We start from the raw sequence: 20702 nt of genomic DNA, 5'->3' as shown, positions 1-20702 counted from the left end.
ACCCTAGATACCTCTTCAGCACTGTAGCCAGGCTGACAGAGAGTCATAGTTCATTTGAGCCATCAATTCCTTTAGCCCTTAGCAGTAATGATTTCATCAGCTTTTTTAATGATAAAATTCTAAACATTAGAGACAAAATTAGCAACTTACTACCTTTACTCAATGCAGATTCCTCCTATATTTTGGATACAGCAGAAACGATTCCAAATTCTGATACTAACCTCGACTGTTTTTTTCCAATTAACCTTGCAGAACTAAATTTGATTATTTCTGCGTCTAAACCGTCAACCTGTCTTTTAGATCCAATCCCAACCAAGTTGTTTAAGGAAGTCTTTCCTCTAGTTAGCAGCTCCATACTAGATATGATCAATATATCTTTAGCGTTAGGTTATGTACCCCATTCATTTAAAGTAGCTGAAATTAAACCGCTCCTTAAAAAGCCTACTCTTGATTCAGGAACTCTAATAATAATAATAATAATTTACACTTTATTAATCCCACGAGGGGAAATTCGGTTTACACTCTGTCTAACACACACATAGGCCGAGATACACACTCATGCACAAACAGGGTTCTAGTGACATGCATTAATGGAGAGGTCTCAGAGTGAGGGGGCTGCCCACAGCGAGCACTCCAGAGCAGTTTTGGGGTTCGGTGCCTTGCTCAGGGGCACCTCGGCAGTGCTCAGGAAATGGACTGGCACCTCTCCAGCTACCAGACCAGTTTCCGGACTTGGTCCGTGCCGGGACTTGAACCGGCGACCCTCCGGTTCCCAACCCAAGTCCCTACAGACTGAGCTACTGCCGCCCCACTGAGCTACTGCCGCCCCTAGCTAACTATAGACCTATATCTAACCTTCCTTTTATCTCCAAGATCTTAGAGAAAGTGGTAGCTAATCAGTTGTCCGATTTTCTCCACAACAACAGCTTGTTTGAGGAGTCGGGATTTAGAGCTTACCATAGCACTGAGACTAGTTAGAGTAACAAATGATCTTCTGTTAGCCTCAGACAGGGGACTTCTATCTGTGCTTGTCCTGTTAGATCTTAATGCTGCTTTTGATACAATTGACCATCAGATTCTGTTACAGAGACTAGAACAATTTCTTGGAGTTACAGGGAACTGCTTTAAGTTGGTTTAGATCCTATTTATCAGACAGATCTCAGTTTGTGCATGTTCATGATGAGTCCTCTATGCACACCAAAGTTAGCCATGGAGTGCCTCAAGGATCAGTGCTTGGTCCGATTCTCTTTACATTATATATGCTTCCTCTAGGTAGTATTATGAGGAAACACTCCATGAACTTTCATTGCTATGCAGACGATACTCAGCTCTACATAGCAATGAAGCCAGAAGACACCAACCAGCTTTGTAAACTAGAAGCCTGCCTCAAGGACATCAGGACCTCGATGACCAGAAACTTCTTACTGCTCAACTCAGACAAGACTGATGTTATAGTGATTGGACCTAAGAACCTTAGAGAGACTTTCTCTGCCGATATGACGGCCCTTAGTAGTATTAGCGTAGCCTCTAGTACCACTGTTAGGAACCTAGGAGTTCTGTTTGATCAGGATATGTCCTTTGATTCATACATTAAACAAATTTCAAGGACAGCTTATTTTCACCTTGGTAATATCTCTAAGATCAGACAGATCCTGTCACAAAATGATGCTGAAAAATTAGTTCATGCATTTGTTACCTCCAGGTTGGATTACTGTAATTCTATTTTAGCAGGGTGCTATGGTAAATCTCTAAAGACCCTCCAACTCGTCCAAAACGCTGCAGCTCGTGTTCTTACTAGAACAAGGAAAAGGGACCACATTACTCCTGTATTGGCTTCTCTCCATTGGCTCCCTATAAAATCTAGAATAGAATTTAAAATCCTTCTGCTCACCTACAAAGCTCTAAACGGTCAGGCACCATCCTATCTTAAAGAGTTAATTGTACCGTACTATCCGACAAGAACATTACGTTCCCAGAATGCAGGCCTGCTCGTGGTGCCCATAGTCTTTTCATAGCTTTTATATCTTATTACTGCTTGTCACTATCTTTATATTCTAACCTCTCCTTTTTTTTGGGGAGCTCCTGAGCTCAGGAGCTCTCTTAGGTTCCTTGGGACTGTTGGTGGGCAGGCCAACCCCCCCGAGGATGGCCTGCCCAGACCCCCCCCCCCAACCTATCCTAATCCTACTCTTCTTTCTGCATCTTGTCCCATCTCCCCCATCCCATTTTCAAGCCCAGCACAGTTTAGCAGATGGCTGTTCCATCATGAGCTGCTGAAGATTTCTGCCTATTAAAAGGAAGTTTTTTCTTGCCACGCTATGACGGATTGAGCTGGGCTCTGTATGAACACATGGGCAGAGCAGAGGCATAGTCTGCTGAAATCAATAACAGAACATTTAAGACAATGAATATATCAAAATGTTTGGTGTCATTAGACAGAGAGATTTTTATTAGTCCAGGTTAAGACGAAGCCCTGAACCATGGTGACGTTCTGTAGAACAAACTGCCCGCTGACCTGTGGTCTGCAGAGATTTTAAGTTCATCTCTGCCACCTCTGTGTGTGTGGATGATAAAGATAATTTGATATGAATTTAGGTCACTGGTTTAAAGAATATGTAGGAGTCCCCTCTGAGATTTATAGACATCTCTTAAGTCTGCAAGTTCCCTCTTGGCAACATATTTTTAAAAAAACGAAAAACCCAATTTGAAGAAATATTGTGGTTAAAGACAGCATCAGTAAATGTGATATTATGTTTTTGTATTTTTTAATGACCAGAAAGACAAGTCCTCACTTTGTTCGTGTAGCTTGATAGACCCTTCTAAGTTGTGTGTGTGTTGCATGTGATGGCTCAGGTTCCTTAAAACATACGTTTGTTTTGGATTTCATGTGTTTTAATCTATTACTTTATTTTCTAATGACAGTTTTTATTGTGTATTTTTATTTTTATTTGTTTCCTGTAAAGCTTGTTGAGTATAAATATGTATAACGTGTTATGAAAATGATTTATTTCTGAAAGTTTATGTGGCATTAGGTGGGTGTGTCGACTGATCTGCCTTTTCTGATGGCTGCAGCCGACAATCTTTTATACATTTAATGACACTCATGATCCTTGTGTTGTTTAATTCTTAATAACAGTTGGATATTGATGAAACAAAACATCAAGTTTCTGGTAACAAAATAATCAGCTTTATTTATTGTCTTTAACTGGAACATTGAGTTTTCTGTAATGTGAGAGAAGAAACAGGGAACATTATCACATTTAGAACGATGGAAACAACATTTATATTCACATTATTGCTGAACAAATGACTGTTGAGTCAAGACTCGAGAAATTTCATTTGAACAAAATGTTGCAGTCGTTGACTTTACAATGAGTCCGTAATATTTAAATCATCACGCTGCTTAGAGAGAGGGTAGAGGGAAAAAGTAAGGCACAAATGGACAGTGTGATATCAAACATATTGACAACAATCAAGAAATCACACATCCAAACATAAAGGACAGCTGCAGAGAGGAGGAAAAAAAAAAGTCACTGAAACAAAGAGACACACTGCAGGGCTCCCATATTCCTGAAACATATTTCACCTGCGTGACATTCTGAGCAGAACCCGTGTGCCAGTCGTCTCTTTGTTTTAGTGACATCAAACATCCTGCATGTGCACTGATCACTTTGCATAGCTGACAGATATTTGAGTTTTGTTATGCTCAGACTGAACAGGTTATAGACGTCATATCTTTAAAGTATATTAACCAGAGATGAGGACTGCTCCAGGATCTTTAGTGAGACAATGAACCTGATCGCTTTTCTAAACCACGGATAGAACAAAGCGTATATGAGAGGATTCAAACAAGAGTTAAAGTGGAGCAGCCAAGTCACAATCACCAACAACGCACTGTCTGATGGGTCTTGTCCTGAAAGAGAGGGAAAGTAGTATGGACAGAAAGTTATCAAAAACACCAGTATGACTATGCCCAGAGTCCTGGCTGCCTTTCTCTCTGATTTCTTTGCAGTGATTCGACCCTTGCCCACTGAAGCCACTGTAATATGAGTCTGCATGGCACGAGCCTGAGACACTGCTACGATAAACACTCTCATGTACAGAACAATGATGACCATACAGGGGCTAATAACAGTGAACACAAGGTCCACTGTTCCTGTCACATAGTCAATCACCACCACACACTCCCCAAAGCAAGAGTTATATATGTCAGGCTGCTTCAGATTATCCTTTAAGATCAGCATGTTGTAAAGGATTGAGCAGGCCCAGCACAGACACACACACAGCCCCACTCGGCTGCGAGTGATTAGGTTGGAATACTGCAGAGGAGAACAAATAGCTACATAGCGATCGATTGATATGAGCACCATGTTCCCCACAGAGGCCGAGGTAAGAATGAAGCCAACATTGTAATACAAAGCACACATGAAATCTCCCAGCAGCCAACAAGTTTCTATGAACCATATCATTACCACCGGCATCATCAGCAGCCCGACGAGAAAGTCTGAGATGGCCAGGGAGAGCAGGAGCAGGTTGGTGGGGATGTGAAGCTGTCTGAAGTGAGAGATGGAGATGATGACAAGCAGGTTGAGAAAAACAGTTAAAACAGTGATTGAGGATAGAAAAGCATACAGGAGGACGGCCTCAGCAAGAGGGCGCATAATACCCCTGCAAGACAAGTTGAGGAGCTGAGGGTAGCAGAGCTTGGCTCCCTGCTGGTCGTCCATCATCCAGCACCGAGGGGAGGTGGTGACCTGAAGCTGCTGAGCTCAGTCAGCTCTGAGTGCCAGAATGATCACAGCTCACTTATCTCTGATGGCAACTCCCTCGTCCTCCTCTTCATCCTCAGCCGGTCAATGGGCAGCTGTAGTCTCTTCCCATCTCTCCTCCTCACCTCTCCCTTGATTATTCCCCCCTCCCTCCTACCTACATGATGCAACATTGAAGTTTCATGCAACTAACGCAAAACTTTTCTCTGAACTGTAAAGCTTGAAGTGAACTGTAAAAGGGCCGCACTTTAACACAATTTAATGTCATCCGACGCTGTTTTGCTCTCTTCCCCGAGGCGCTGCTTATCAACTGGCAAGGCAGGCAACTGCTTAGGGCCCCAGTATGTCAGTTGTTGGGGACCCCCAACAACTGACATACTGGGGCCCTAAGCAGTTGCTTCCCTAAACAATCCCTCTCAATGTTGCATGCATTATTCATGGAAACTAATTATGGGTATTGGTTGGAGGGGGCCCTTGATACATCCGAAAATCATAGCCCTCACTTTTTCGTGTGGCCTCCTTTTCCCACACCAACCTGCAGACTTTCAGGGGCTTAGCCTTCGTTATGGCGGCCCCCACCGCCTGGAAGGCTCTCCCAGTACTTATCTGCAATGCTTCATCCTCAGAAGTAACCAAATTACCCCTGAAAACCGGAGTTTGTGAGCGAGTCAGGAAGATTTCTTTTTTTCATCTAAAAACCACGAGGAGAAACACAGGGAGCAGGGAGAGGAAACGACAGGCTCAGAACACACAACCACACTAACAGGCTACAAAAGACAATGAACCAACAAGAGGGTAAGTAAACACAGAGACTATATAGACAGGGCAATCAGAGACAGGTGAGACCAATCAGACAGGTGAGGACAATCAGGGTAATCAAGACGGGAGGGAAACACAGAGAGACAGGAAACCAGACAATACTGAGAACTACAATGTAAAACATGGAACACAAGGAACTAAAGGATGTAAGAAAACACAGAAGCACGGGTAGAAGACATTAAAAAGATAAAACTGGAAACACTTAAAGACTAAACAAGTAAACACCAGGAATCATTCACACAAGTAAAACAGGAAACAATATTACAGACAACAGAGACGGACACCAAGGATGCAGGGAAACAATCACACTAGGAAACAAAACAGAACACTAAGGCTAGACAACTAAAACAAGATGAAACACAGAACCAAACCAAACCATGACAGATAAAGCTGTTGGCAGGCTCGTTGAGAGAGGGCAACAGCAAAACCTTCATTCTGTTAGCCGTTCTACATTTTTACCAGGACCTTGAAACACTTCTAGCTTTGTGACGTTGTGGAGACTGGATTCACTCCAGAGCTGAGGCCCAAACTGGGTAGATGTTGATGCAAAGGATGTGCCTCGCTTTGCTCAAGTTAAATCTAGGATGAAGTGAAAAATTTCAGACCTCCTCGTTCCATATCTCCTCGGGGTGCAGATTTTGTTTCCTTCTTTAAACCTTTTCTTTTTGTTTTTTGGATGCAGCACAAACACAGGGGATGTGTGTCTTTAGTTTTTTTCTTTTTTTTTTTTTTTTTAAAGATTTATTTTTGGCGTTTTTATGCCTTTATTGTAGAGGAAGGAAAGTGGATAGAGTCGGAAGGGGGGAGAGAGTGGGGAGAGACATGCGGGAGATGGGGCACAGGCCGGACGCGAACCCGGGCTGCCCGCGAACCCGCGAGGACTGAGCCTCGATACGTGGGATCGCGCGCACTGCCGCTGCGCCACCGGCGACCCCGTCTTTAGTTTTTTTTAATCTTTTTTAATCTTTACTCAAGTTTAAAACATGCAGCATGAGCTGCTTTGAGTTTGAAAAAAAAGACACCATTTGATGTGATTTAAATCCTTTTTCTAACATTTTATCTTTTTTACCAGGAGAACTGAAAGAGGTGAATCGGTGCGCAGCAATTTAAAATTTCTTGACATGCTTTTCTTTAAAGAGATTTTTTTTTTACAAAAATATAAAATAAAGTCATCCCAGACACAGGACACAAGATTGTAATGATGGTCATGAAGTTTCAGAAGGCGTGGAGTTTAAGTTTAGAGGCTCAGTGTCCCCGAGATCTCTTTAAAGACTTCTTCAGACTTTTATTTGTTTGTAGTCTACTCTTAAATCAAAGATGTCAATTAGTTTTTTTCTTAAAGCTCCTTTGAGGAACTTTTAGTTTGAAGTGAATTTGGCGCCAACCTGTTGACAAATGTACCTGTTTTAGTAAAGATCTTTCGTTAAAGGAAGAGTTCATAGCAACATGGGATAAATAAATAAATCATAAATCCAGACTCTCCTGCGTAAATGTGTCTCTGAGTCCTGACTGTCTACAATGAGGGAGAAGCTGGAGTCCTGCTGGCTGGGTTGTTGTCAGTGCTGTGTTTACATGAACGGGACGGCCGGCCTTGTGTCTAGAAGCTGTTTTAGTCAAGAGGTACTATCTTCTCTGGTCCAAAAAAACCCAGAGCATTCAGGAGCAGAATCTAAAGTTAGATGGAGGACATATTAGCTGCTGCATTGTTGTCAGAGAAGCTTCAACATAACATGTTTCCTTCATGTCTTATAAAACATTTGTAAGAAGGCAAACACCTTTAAGTTTAATTGTCTGCATGAGGCGAGGACTTCAAGAAACCCTAAATAATCACAGAAATGTGTCCACAAATATATTTAATTTTAAAATCTGCAGATCATGATTAAAGTTATTTTTTAAGAGTTCTTCAGACCAGCTGAAAACCCAAACTTGTCGTCACCACCAGTGTATTCATTAACACCTTTTGACTGTATCCTCACTGTAGTTTCAACATGAACACAAACATGCTGCTTACAGCCTTGTCCTCGTACCAGAGGGAACGTGTCAATAACAGTGGTAACACTTTGAACCACAGGTGAGCTCCAGTTGAAAGGTGTTGATGAATACACTACAGCATCAACACATGATGCAACAAAACCCCCTCCTCACACGGGAGCCTTCACTACAGACATGACCGAAACACCACTGAACTTTTTAACCTAAAACAAACAAACATCAAATCCAGTCAAAATACTCCTCTCTGCCTCTCTGTAACTACGATAGCATACTGTAAATACAGTAAAGTCAGTTCATCACGTTGACACAAAAAATTGGCGTCCTATTCAAGGCTTAGGTGGTCCAGAAGTCAAACAACAACGGCAAAAAAATCTTTAGACCAAGCTTGATGTAAACTTACTGACAGATAATGATAGGGGAGCAGACGGTAAAAAACTGGTGGCGAGGAAGGCCCACTGTGGCGTCGCCTTTTGTCTTGGCCAAAAAGTTGCACTTGAACACACAAAGACTACAGCTAATTGCTAACCACCACATGTTCTACGATACCTGTAAGAGGTAATAACTCTCCATGCCAGCAGTCCACTGTTTTAAGACCATTTTCACACTGCTGTCGATCACCACTCGTAATATAGGTACTTCTAATCTAGAATAATGTCTGATAAAAAGTTGAAAATGGCGCTGGCGTTGTCGGTCCTTGGTCTTTTAGTGGAAAAGAAAAGAAGAGGAGGAGGCGACCTTCAAACCGCCAATCAGACTGATTCCTCTCACTAGGGTCGGGTTGGGTCAGTTGGGTTTTAGTTTTTCGCATATGTCATGTTCCTGCTATTGTTGATGTATGTTTGATTTGTTCTTGTTTTTGATGATTGTAAAGCACTTTGTAAACCTGTATTTTTAAAGGTGCTATGTAAATGAAGTTATCGTTATCATTATTACTTCCAGCACTGACACCGGTCCAAAGGGTAGTTAGCCACACGAAAACTAAGGCGACGACCGTTCACAATCTCCATGGTGTGCCAGTTGACCTGTAGATGTATAAGTGATGCATTTGGAGGAGGTGTGCTTTGGCACCCTGTTGTCGAAGCTGGGGTCGAAGAAGTTCCAGTGTGTGCTGGCTGTATCCGACCAGAAAGACAAACAATAAGTCAAAGTTGCCGTCATGTTCTCTGTGTTTTTCTCTGATGGGTCTACCTATGGGTCTGACTCCCTCAACTTAAGCATGCTTCATGATCACAAAGCCATGCATGTGTTATATTAAAACGTCATGTACAACAGGTAAGCCTGCTCAGGCCCGGTTAGCGCTGGAGCAGTGTGAGTGCAGGCCAGTCGGGGTCACGACGGGAGGTTCTGACATTGTATGGAGAAGCCAAGCGCCTTCATTAGCTCCACCTTTTCAGGTCGGCTCGACCCCAATGGAAGGGTCCCAAAAAGTAGGACGGTACGGATCGGTTATTTGGGAATCTTTCCCGGGATAAGTCTATGGAAACGCTGCAAAATGTGCTCCGTACCGAGACGAACCACTCGGTGGAAATTTCCCGTCCCACTTGTTGTTTTGTGTGGTAAATTCATGTGTTGTGCTCCGGCATGCTATTAATCGCGCAGCTCTCTCTAATCACTCAACTTCAACAGTTTAAGTCATGTGACGAGAACTATAAGCATATTCACAACTTCAAAGCCTGCAACAAGAGGCTGTAAGAGAACACATGTTTTCATTCTACAGTCTCAGGTATCTGAGGTATATATGTTTTAGTATACATCACTACTTAGAACATGAAATGTGACAGCACGGCACATTTCAAAGAAAATATTTAGATTTTCCATACTTTGTACTCCAATGTTGAGATTAGGACCTGAATTGATTCTCAAGAATACTTAGTACTTAAATACAGATGAAGTGTATATATTTCCAAAAAAAGTGTATACTTTGTTGGATAAAAGTTGCCTATTTTAATCCTTTTCCTAAATGTTGTAAATAGAAATCTGACTCCTTTATATAATTACCTTGAATCTCTCCGCGCATTCTTTTGATGGGATGAGAGGAATGACTGAAGACGTGTCTTTCAGGTTGACAGAGTTTATGAACCTGATGAATCAAGAATACAAGTTACAGAGTCTCTGGGTTCAACACTACGTGTCCCTGACAACAGACAGATGCCTGGTCAGTTCATGAAGTCTGAGCCCCGACTATCTTTCCCTGAACCCGTTTATACATTAGACAGAGATTATCTAACCAAATAATGCATTCAAGAATGTGCAGTTTCCTTCCTCTGATTGGGGCAGCTTTCCAAATTATGTGTTTCCTGATGTTTGGTTCCCCCTCATACTGCCGAATCCTTTCTCCAATCTGTAGCGGAAGACACTTCCTACCTGTTTCTAATCATAACCTGACATCTAGTCTAGTAACCAATTCTTTTCAAGGAAAAGACCACTTAGGTGATTAAGTATCAAGACTCACTCAACCTGTATAAAAGTGGGTGAGTGATTAACGGTTCAGGGCTTTAAACTAAACCTATGTTTGAATTGATGAGTGATTGGCAGTGAAGGGCCACATTAAACACATGTTAGAATGTGCACTCACTCCTACAAGCCCTCTTCACACAAAACACCTTTATGTACCGAAAAGTCAGACAATTAGATTAAAACACACAAACCTAGAATAAAACATGATAAAATAACTGGTATGACATTAACATAAGCAACAATCATTCAAACTATGGATATCAAACTATTCCTTTTGACCGGGTGATGAAACCTTATCTGATTCATTCAATGACACTTTATTTCAGTGAACACATTGAGTATAAGCAGAAAGAGGCCTATTATTCTAATATTAGAAATATGTCACTGTCATTTGACAGTATTGACTCCTGACTGGCACAGGGATGAGTCCTGAAACCCAGAAATTAGTTAGCATTTTAGCGCCATGGATTTCAAACTCTTTAAGTCAATGGGGATTTTGAATGGGTTTTTGGTTAGAGGCCTGAAATAAGGTCTTCGGTTAACACAAGCTAAACAGATGTTGATGTTTTGATAGATGAGATAAGCTAAGTTAGCTAAGAACCCCACATGTAAATTTTGAAACAACATTGCAGTGGTTGCTCACAAGTGGCTGAATGAGACTACAGTGGTTGCCGGAAACTCTCTCACTAATCCGTCTTACAGCCTCTAGTCATGTTTTTCAGTGCCCTTGCAAAGATAAGTTACTGAACAACTTATTAAGCTACGGTTTTGCTAGCTTGTCAAAACCGCCGAATAGATCGTTGAAGCATAAAAATCAACCGACTGCGTAATCGTTCGCTTGTAGCTTTTTACTTCTCTCGGCTGCATTAATGCTTCAAACTTAATATAAGTGGTGTTCAATCTGTAAAGATTATACAGCTGAACAAAACAGCTCTGCATCAGAAAGGCGTTTGCCACAAAGCTTATTTTGTGTAATGATCTAAAATCCAATGCAAAAATCCTATAGGCGAATTCTCCTGGGAACTCATAGCAAGGCTACTTCTGGGTCGGCCTACACATGCACTTGTTCATTTCATTTCATTCAGTTTAGGGAAAGGATTTCCTTTCCCAACAGGGCACTGCCAAGTCTAATGCGAGCCCGACAGTATCTATCTGTATTTGTCAGCGGTTGCCAGAGGATGAAAACGTGTCTTTTTGAAAAGATGGTGAATTAAATATCCCATGCTGCAGCGCCACAGTGTTCATGGTGGCCACTACTTTCTTCAGCTCTTTTTGCCCTCTAGGCCTCCACGATAGCCACATGACTGAAAGCTGTGAACTGTTCCCATTTTGCATATATCAATTGGTAGAGAAGCTATGTTGGCCTAATAATAAATATTATGATATGGGTTTTTTTTACATGTAAAAGTACTTCTGATGAAAACTTTAAAATGGGGCCTGTATGCTGCCCTCGCAGCGCGTGAACTTGTGCGTAGCTAGACAGCTAGTTAACATCCAGTAGGTCTTCAATGAACACACAGGGCTTGCTTTTCCTGTCCTTTACTGAGTCTTGACCGTTATGGTTCTTTTTTGTAAAACTGAAACATTACAGAGAAAATAAAATACGTAAGTATTCAAGCACTGACATATTCACATACGGTACAGCACATAAGGTAAGTATCACACGTGTACTCGACTGAATGCAAAATTTCTCCCAACATAAAACACAATTTTACTACTTAACAAACATTGTGCTCATGTACATATTTACTTACAGACAAATGTTCTCTAAGGCAAAAGCGTATCACAAAAACAGTAGCAACTCCATGAATTCTGTTGTCTGTTTGTGCTCGACACGAGAGACTTAGCCAACTAGCAAGAAAACGAAGTTACGTCAAAGATAGACCGACAAAACAAACAGTGGTAAGAGCGCTCACTCTGTCGCTATTTCTAAAAACTAAACAAAAACACAGAGTACTCACTCCGACGCTATTTTTAAATCCCAACTGACAATAGCTTACTTTTTAACTTCTTAATCCACTTTTAACTAACTTATTTAACTTATTAATTATAATTATGTCCTGATTAACTTTAAGGACAGCACACTCCCCGCTTGATATAATGACATTACATTATATCACCACAAACACATGTCAAAACAGATACAATCAAATTTAAAGGGGAACGTTCTCTGGCAATAACATCAACACAAGTCTTTTTGTTGAGTCTCAGAAAGAAGGACTACAATCTCGGACACCGGCCTTAGAAACAACTTGGCTGTCCCATCCTTCACAGTCCGCACCTCCACTTTGTGGACGCATTGCGTCCTGAATACGCCTGGCAACCCCAATAAGCCGCTCCCAGGATCCACCCATGTGGGAAGCGTGAGGAGGATTAAACACCCAGGAGCATCCTTTCTCTTGGAGGTACTTCCTGATTACTGTGCCATCTGTGTTTATACCCAAGTCTTTACAAGCTCCTACAAAGTTAGTTCCTCTGTCTGACCGCAGAAGTTTTGCTGGACCACGAATTGAGAAAAACCTCCTTAGAGCATTAATAAAGCTATCAGTTGACATAGTTTCAATCAGTTCGATGTGCACTGCTCTGGTTGACATGCACGTAAAAAGCACGGCCCAGCGTTTGCTCTCCGCACTTCCTCCTCTTGTGCGCCGTGTCATGATGGTCCATGGCCCGAAGACATCAATGCCAACAGTAGTGAACGGTGGCTCAGGAGTAAGCCTGTCCGCAGGCAGATCTGCCATTTTCTGGTCCTCCAGCCTACCTCTCAATTTGCGGCAGGTAACACACTTGTGGATGACAGAAGACACCAAACGTTTGCCTCCGATTATCCAGTATCCAGCCCCTCGGATAGCTCCCTCAGTAATGTGTCGACCTTGGTGAGCCACTTGTTCATGGAAATATCTCACGAGTAATGTAGCAATATGATGGCCGTGTGGAATAATCAGTGGATGCTTTTCTTCTTCTGTCAGGTCAGCGGAGGAGAGACGACCTCCGACATGCAGCAGACCATCTTTATCCACAGCTGGATTGAGTTTCTTAAGTGGGTTTCCCTTCCTGAATGTCTGTCTACCTTCTTCAAGACATTTCAATTCCTCCTTAAAGGCTACATGTTGGGCAGACCGAATGATCAACGCTTTGGCTTGTGAAAGTTCATGTGTGTTTGGCATTTCTCTAAAACATTTCCATCCTTTCCTTTCTCCATTGTCTGTTTTTCCTTTGAAGGATGCCGCAACATGAATGAGTCTGGCTAAGGTACGACAGAGTGTACTCCAACTTGAGCACCGCTCAAAATGTTGTGAGCCCAGCAGGGGCTCTGACACCTTGGTTGCCAGAGTAATAACCTCAGGACGAATCTTGTTGTCAGCTTCAGGCTCAATGAGGTCAAAAAGACTTGCTTCAGGTGTCTCTGCTGCTTTGTCCTTGTCTAAAGGTGGATCAGGTTCAGCTTGATCACTATCTAGCATCTTCTGCATAAACTTGATGTAATGATCTTTCATTTCTGGCTTTTTCACCAGAGTCCTCTGTAGTGAGCAGAGACGTTTTAAAGCTTGCTCCCTGTTGCTCGGAAGCCGTCTTCTTGGACAGCGAAAGGGTAAAGGAGCCACCCAACTGTTCCCTTTATTTTGGTGAACCTGTGTATCCATGATGGTCAGGAAATGTTTATCATCTATGGACAGTGCTGGTTTGTTGTCATCCTTGGACCTGTCGAACACTGAGCACCCCAGATTGTCTGCATTGTGGGCGGGCTTTGTGCTCTTCTCACAAGCAGAAAAGGTTGAACCATGATATTGCGTCATGCCTCTGTAGTCATCCTTTACATGGATACTGTTCGGACATGGTTTTAGGAAGGATGTGCGACCATTGTTCAGTGTGTGTGTTTTGTAGACACTGACCTCTGATGGTTTGTGAACTGTTCCCAAGCACACCTCTCCAACGATGACCCAGCCGAGGTCTAGCCGCTGAGCGTAAGGTGCATTATGGGGCCCGTTGATTTGCTCGCGCACTTTATGCACCCTGAGGATGTCTCTCCCTAAGAGCAGAAGGATTGGAGCATCTCGGTCCACAGGCTGAATCTGGTCGGCGACTGGGAGCAAGTGAGGGTGATGGTGTGCGATCTCTGGGGAGGGAATTTCCGTCCTGTCATCCGGCACCATGTCACACTCTATCAAGGGCGGTAAGGGAAGCTGGAGTCTCCCATCCATCGACTCGATGAAGAAATTAACAGCTCTCCTTCCTGAAGTCTCCATTTTTCCTGAACATGTTTTCAGGGTGTATGGGGTGGGGCTGGCTTTTACTTTGAAGAGGTCGAAGAATTCTGTCTTAGCAAGGGACTTGTTACTTTGCTCATCCAGCACAGCATACATTTTAACTGCCTTCTCTTTTTTCCCTGAAGGATAAGCTTTCACTAAGCAGATTTTGGAACATGAGCGTGGACTGTTAGCCTGGTCACAAATCTCTGTACACTTAGAGATGACTGAGGATGAGTATTCACCTTGCTCCCCGCTGTCACTTCCTTCAGCTACAGCACTCTGTGTGGATGCGAGAGGAGGATCTGGATGCAGTGCTGCGATGTGCTTCTCGCTGTTGCACTCTAAACACCTGATGGTCGCCTTACAGTCTCTTGCCATGTGTTGAATGGACCCACAACATCTATAGCAGATGCGATTTTCTCTTAAATAGGCTTTGCGCTCTTCCAGGGGTTTGCCTCTGAAGAGCTTACATTTTTTCAATGGGTGTGGCTTTTTATGTATTGGACATTGACGATCTGGTTCCTCTAATTTTTTCAGAACAGGATCAGTTTGGATGCTTGATGACTCTGCGGGAATGTCCATTTTGTGTACAGTCACAGAGGTTTTACGACCGTACTCTACAAGCTTTTCTGTCCTAGGAGACACATGACTGCTGGGAGTGGATATAATGAAGCTTGGGTCATTTTTTATCTTTGCTTGCCGTTGAATGAAATTGGAGAAGACACAAAAGGGAGGAAAAGCCACACTGTAATCCTCTTTGTACTTGCTTCCAACGGTTGTCCACTTTTCCTGGAGGTTAAAGGGGAGTTTTTCTACGATTTGTTTTACCCCACGAGATGTATCCAGATATGCGAGCCCTGGTAGTGCACCATCCTGCTTAGCACACTCCAGTTCCAGGAGAATGTCACTTAGCTCTCTCAGCTTAATATTGTCTTTATTGGTCAACCTTGGAAAGTGTTCAATCTTTTTTAGCAGTGCATCTTCGATGACCTCAGGTGTTCCATAACACTCTTCGAGACGTTGCCAAACCATGTTGACACCTGCTGCAGGATTGAGGGCATGTACAGCACGAATTCTCTTCGCTTGCTCTGACGATACAGCTCCCAACCATCTTGTCAACAGGTCCAGCTCCTCCCTATCTGAGAGATTTAAATCCTTTGTTGCACTTAGAAAAGAGGCTTTCCACGACCAATAATTTTCAGGTTTGTCGTCAAATTGCAGAAGCCCAGTGCTTATCATTTCTCTGCGAATTAGATGTCTTGCAAAGTCCTCTTGAGCACCTTTTGGCTCAGGTAAGTATTGTCTTTCTGGATTGGTTGTGTATTTTGGAGTACTGTGAGGGTAAGTATTGCTTGTGTTCATTGTAGGCTCTTTTTTTATGTCTTTGTTCACAGCCTGTGTGTTTACTTTACTCTCATCAGACTCAACTGTTGCGTGTTTTGAGGGCCGTTCTGCAAAGTGCTGCTGGATGTACTCACAAGTGCGTTGTACAGGACTGATGGCCTTGTCTCCGCTGCAGGGTCCTAGACTGAACTCCCGGCTTTCCAATTCAGCTTCCTCATAGGCTACAGCTTCAGCTTCGACTGCAGCAACAGCTCTTTCACATTGGAGAAGATGGAGACTCGCTTCCAGTTCTGCGTTCTGCTTCATCACGTTAGCTTCTCTTTCGGCATAAGCTAGTTGTGCTCTGGCAGCTTTTGCCTTAGCATAAGCTTTTGTGGCTGAAGATGATGATCGTTGAGAGAGTCTAGTGGATGCTCTAGATGACTGTGACTTAGCATCAAACGACCGAGGAAGCGTCTGCTCTTTGGTTGCTTCACCTTCACTAGCTTCATTTTGCTGCGTGGCAGCTTGTTCTTTAAGGTAACCTTTCCCTGAGCGTAGACTCATGTTTGCTGAATCTGTTTTCTAGTGCTTGAGCCCGCTGTGCAATTGTCTTTTTACTATGCTGCCCTCGCAGCGCGTGAACTTGTGCGTAGCTAGACAGCTAGTTAACATCCAGTAGGTCTTCAATAAACACACAGGGCTTGCTTTTCCTGTCCTTTACTGAGTCTTGACCGTTATGGTTCTTTTTTGTAAAACTGAAACATTACAGAGAAAATAAAATACGTAAGTATTCAAGCACTGACATATTCACATACGGTACAGCACATAAGGTAAGTATCACACGTGTACTCGACTGAATGCAAAATTTCTACCAACATAAAACACAATTTTACTACTTAACAAACATTGTGCTCATGTACATATTTACTTACAGACAAATGTTCTCCAAGGCAAAAGCGTATCACAAAAACAGTAGCAACTCCATGAATTCTGTTGTCTGTTTGTGCTCGACACGAGAGACTTAGCCAACTAGCAAGAAAACGAAGTTACGTCAAAGATAGGCCGACAAAACAAACAGTGGTAAGAGCGCTCACTCTGTCGCTATTTCTAAAAACGAAACAAAAAACACAGAGTACTCACTCCGATGCTATTTTTAAATCCCAACTGACAATAGCTTACTTTTAACTTTTTAATCCACTTTTAACTAACTTATTTAACTTATTAATTATGTCCTGATTAACTTTAAGGACAGCACATAAAGACTAAAGAGGAGAAATGATTTCAACTTGTTGCCACATACAACAGTGTTTGTTTTCCTCAGCATGCTCCTCTGAACCCAGCTGTAGATGTTGCTGTAGTCCTGCTTTAATATGCATTTAAAACATGTCACACTAAGTCGTTGTTACAAGTATATCACAGTGAAATACAAACCTGCTGTGTTGTCTTTGTTGTCATCATTTACAGTTCCTGTTGAGAATTTGTTCTGTGTAAGATGATGAGTGTGACGTTTCTTCAACCTGGAGGAAATGAAGAAGAAACTGAAAGACTCAGATCCAGCACATTAAAATGAGTGGAAACTACAGCGCTCAATAAATAAAAGAGGCCATCAGCCTGTTTCCTCTTCTCTTGTTGAATACTTTTATACCACTGTTATTTCTGTTTGATTGTTTCCATTAAATGAACATGTGTTTGTTTCTGCAGGTAAAAAAAGAAACAGTGAGAATAAAAAGCAGACACATTCTCTGCTGCCCTCTGCTGGAGACAATGCAGTAAAACAGGTGATCTTATGCACACACTCTGGGACTGTTATTTCAAAACACTGGAAAAATATTAAAGAGGAGAAAATTATGAAAAGTGAAATTCCATGAAAGGTTCAGTTCAACCTACTTGGTGCTATACCGGACGATATTTTCACTGCTGACAGAAGATATATTGTGAATATTTTATTATCGGTCGCCAAGAAAAATAAAACAGCAACATGGAAGAATGTTAAACCAGCGAATGTGACTGAATGGAAGCAAAGACTGAGACAAGTTTATCTCATGGAAAAAATGACGGCATCATTACAGATGAAAAGGGAGCGTTTTGATTGGAGGTGGAGCACAGTCGGAAAACACCTGACAAAGTGAAAAACTTTCTCTTTCTCTCCCATGAATTGAACCTTTCAGGGGTTGACTGGGGAGCTGTTCTTCTTCACAGCATCAGTCCAGGAGATCCATTCTAGACACGTGTGACCCGTGTGGACGTTCTGCGTTGTGTTCTGCTGTTTCAGCAATGTCTCAGGAGACAGCTTGTAGTTCTTGTATTCTGTATTCAACAGATAAAAGTACAATCAACAGGTCGTGTGTGGAGTCAAGCATCTCCCCTCTGAGCAAACTGTCAATGGCTCTGTGTTTACAATCATACATTACACATTCATTCATAATGAGTTCAAATAGAGAGATACATGTACATTAAATACAACATCATACACATATTTAGAAAACTAACTTCAATATATTATTTATGAAAACAGCAGATTAATAATATGAAGCCAGAAAACCAGTTCCTTTTGATATCTACACAGAAACATTAATCACAGCTGCTCTACATCAATCAATTAACAACTGACATATATTAAGACTGAAAAACACCTCTCCATACCAGATAAAAGTATAATCAATCAGCCGCTAACATTTGCTACCAAACTAATGAACAACATTATATATGATATTTGTCACGGATCAGAGGAAGAGACCCAAACGCACGACTCCAGGGCAAAAGGCAGTTTCAAAGATCCATTTTAACTGTACGCAGGGTTCGGTACACGGGAGTCAAACACTAACAGGTTCAGATTCCAAAAGTCAAGACAGAAACATGCTGGAACGCAGACACTGGGAACAAGACGACATAGAGACAAAAATACAAGACGAACTGGCACAGAATGAGGGGAAGGCAGACATTATATACTGAACAGGGGGTGGAGTTAACAAGACACAGGTGAGACACATCAGGTCATCAGACAGGAGGGAAACAAGGAACAAAGAGCACAAGACCAGAAACTGAGGACAAGAACAAGTAAAACACAACACTGACAACACCAAAACCAGATATATAAAATAAAACAGGAAACACCAAAGACTAACGTAAATACCAGACTATGAAATATTAAAGCACACAAGAGAAACACTGACAACAAGACAAAGACTAAATATAAAAATCAGAAACACTTGGACACAGGGAAACACTTTGAAAACATGACAACTAAAGACAAGACAGGACATCAAGATCATGACAATATTGAAAACTTTACAAAACTGATACAGGATAAATCGAATATGATCAGAAACAGAAGACCACCGTTTGATTACATCTAAACAATAAAAATGAGTTTATTGACGGAGCGTGAGTCATCATTGACCGACCTCTGACCAAACATCTGTGTCATTTAAGTATGTTGCAAAAAGAGTCGCCCTTTCCACATGTACCTGTGTATGTGAAATCAGTGAACTAACACAGCTGGGTCTCTACTCGGGCTGTAACGCTACACAAACATTTGGGTTGGGTACGGTTCTCAGTCCTTGAAAAACAAAGAAAGAGACACACACTCTGTGTATTCTTCAGTTCATTCAGTTTTATTATCACCATACTATCATCATAATATTCACCCAACATTTCATTTCATTGAACATATCGATGAGAATAAACTCCAGGCAGTATTGTTGAGTCTTGATGCGGTAAAAGCCTTCGATCGGCTCGACTGGGACTTTCTTTAAAGAGTAGGAGAACATTTTGGATTTCAGCAGACCTTCATTCAGACTATTCAAGCACTTCAGAAGTGCAAGAATCAAAGTGAACGGAGCCATATCAAAGAAATGTTGGAAAGTTGATTTGATAAAAAAGCTGTTGAATGCTGTGAATGTTGGTTTCATTATCTGAGTATGGTTTAGTGTGGTGTGAGTTGTCTTGAAATGGAACATTGATTCTATTTCCATAGTTTGAAGATAACTGGGTGTGATTAGATGCATGCATAAATGCACAAGAAATTTTACTTTCATGGTAGGAAGCTTTTTGTCTCTTTGGTTGGTAAAATTGTTTTTAGTGTGGTAACAGAGTGCTATACTTGGTGTCTTATGTCTGGTATATTGATCCTAGATGCTTTCAATTTTGATCAATAATTTGTCCATCTAGTTTTTGATTAATTTTGTTTGAAGAAATAAGAGGGTTTCTCTAATGTCAACGATGAGTAATAAAATTACACAAGCAGTCACTTCTGTTGATGGTGTGCAGACGATTAATCCATTTGTTCAAAATATCACAGAAATGGATCAAACGTTGGTCTGACATTGACCAAACCTGGACGAAAGAGGGACTTTGAACCTACATGTGAATAAAACAATGCAGGTTCTTGTGTCCACTTATAAAGTTTATCAGAAGAAAGGAAGGAAAGGGAAAAGGCGTGAAGAGAAAAGACAAACTGAACTCTGCATTCTGCAGCTGTTTGAAACTGAGGGACAGAAATTGTTTGAAGCCTCAAAAGGAAAAAGGAGCATGAGCAGAAAGAACAGGATGAGGAGATCCTCAGAAAGCTTAATCAAATACAGCTGGTGGATAATAAGAAGAAAGAGAAGAAAGAAGCTGTTATGCAGAGTCAGCCTCAACCAAATAAAATATCATCTTAACCTCAGCAGGGACAGATACAGTTTCAGCCAGTCCTGCCGACACCTATGATCCCTAATGTTTCTTTTTTACAGTCAGATTCTGGCCAGTCACAAATATGGAGAGGAAGAGGTCAGAGAAATATAGGAAGAGGTAGAGGAGGAAATTTCCAACAGCCTCCAGATGTATGCTATAATTGTGGATTGTTGGGACATGTTGCTCATAACTGTTACAGGACAGGAGGAGGCTTCAGAGGGCAATCAAGGTCACCTCGGGGACCTGTGAACCCTTACAGAGGCCCAGAGCCAGGGTTTCAGTGGTGCACAGAAGACTCAAAAGGGGGGTGTCAGCAGGTAGTGTCAGGCCAGAGCAAGATCCAAAAATAGAAGTAGAAGTAAAGATCAACTATTAGAAGTAATGGCAGATTGTGAAACAGCTGATTCCTCTTAAG

General features: G+C 41.9%; 1 protein-coding gene across 1 annotated transcript; it reads right to left on the bottom strand.

Annotated features, from left to right (window-relative positions):
• Positions 1-3737: 3737 nt before the first annotated feature.
• Positions 3738-4730, bottom strand: LOC306818957 (trace amine-associated receptor 3-like; the record flags this gene model as incomplete). Its single annotated transcript, XM_079336712.1, has 1 exon — positions 3738-4730. One exon carries the CDS (start codon positions 4728-4730, stop codon positions 3738-3740), a length of 993 nt encoding a protein of 330 aa, XP_079192838.1.
• Between the last annotated feature and the right edge of the window lie 15972 nt (positions 4731-20702).

This window comes from Symphodus melops (assembly GCF_947650265.1).
Source record: "Symphodus melops genome assembly, chromosome: 23".
Taxonomy (NCBI): Eukaryota; Metazoa; Chordata; class Actinopteri; order Labriformes; family Labridae; genus Symphodus; species Symphodus melops.
The sequence above is the reverse complement of the archived record's forward strand: the minus strand, read 5'-3'. Positions and strand labels throughout refer to the sequence as shown.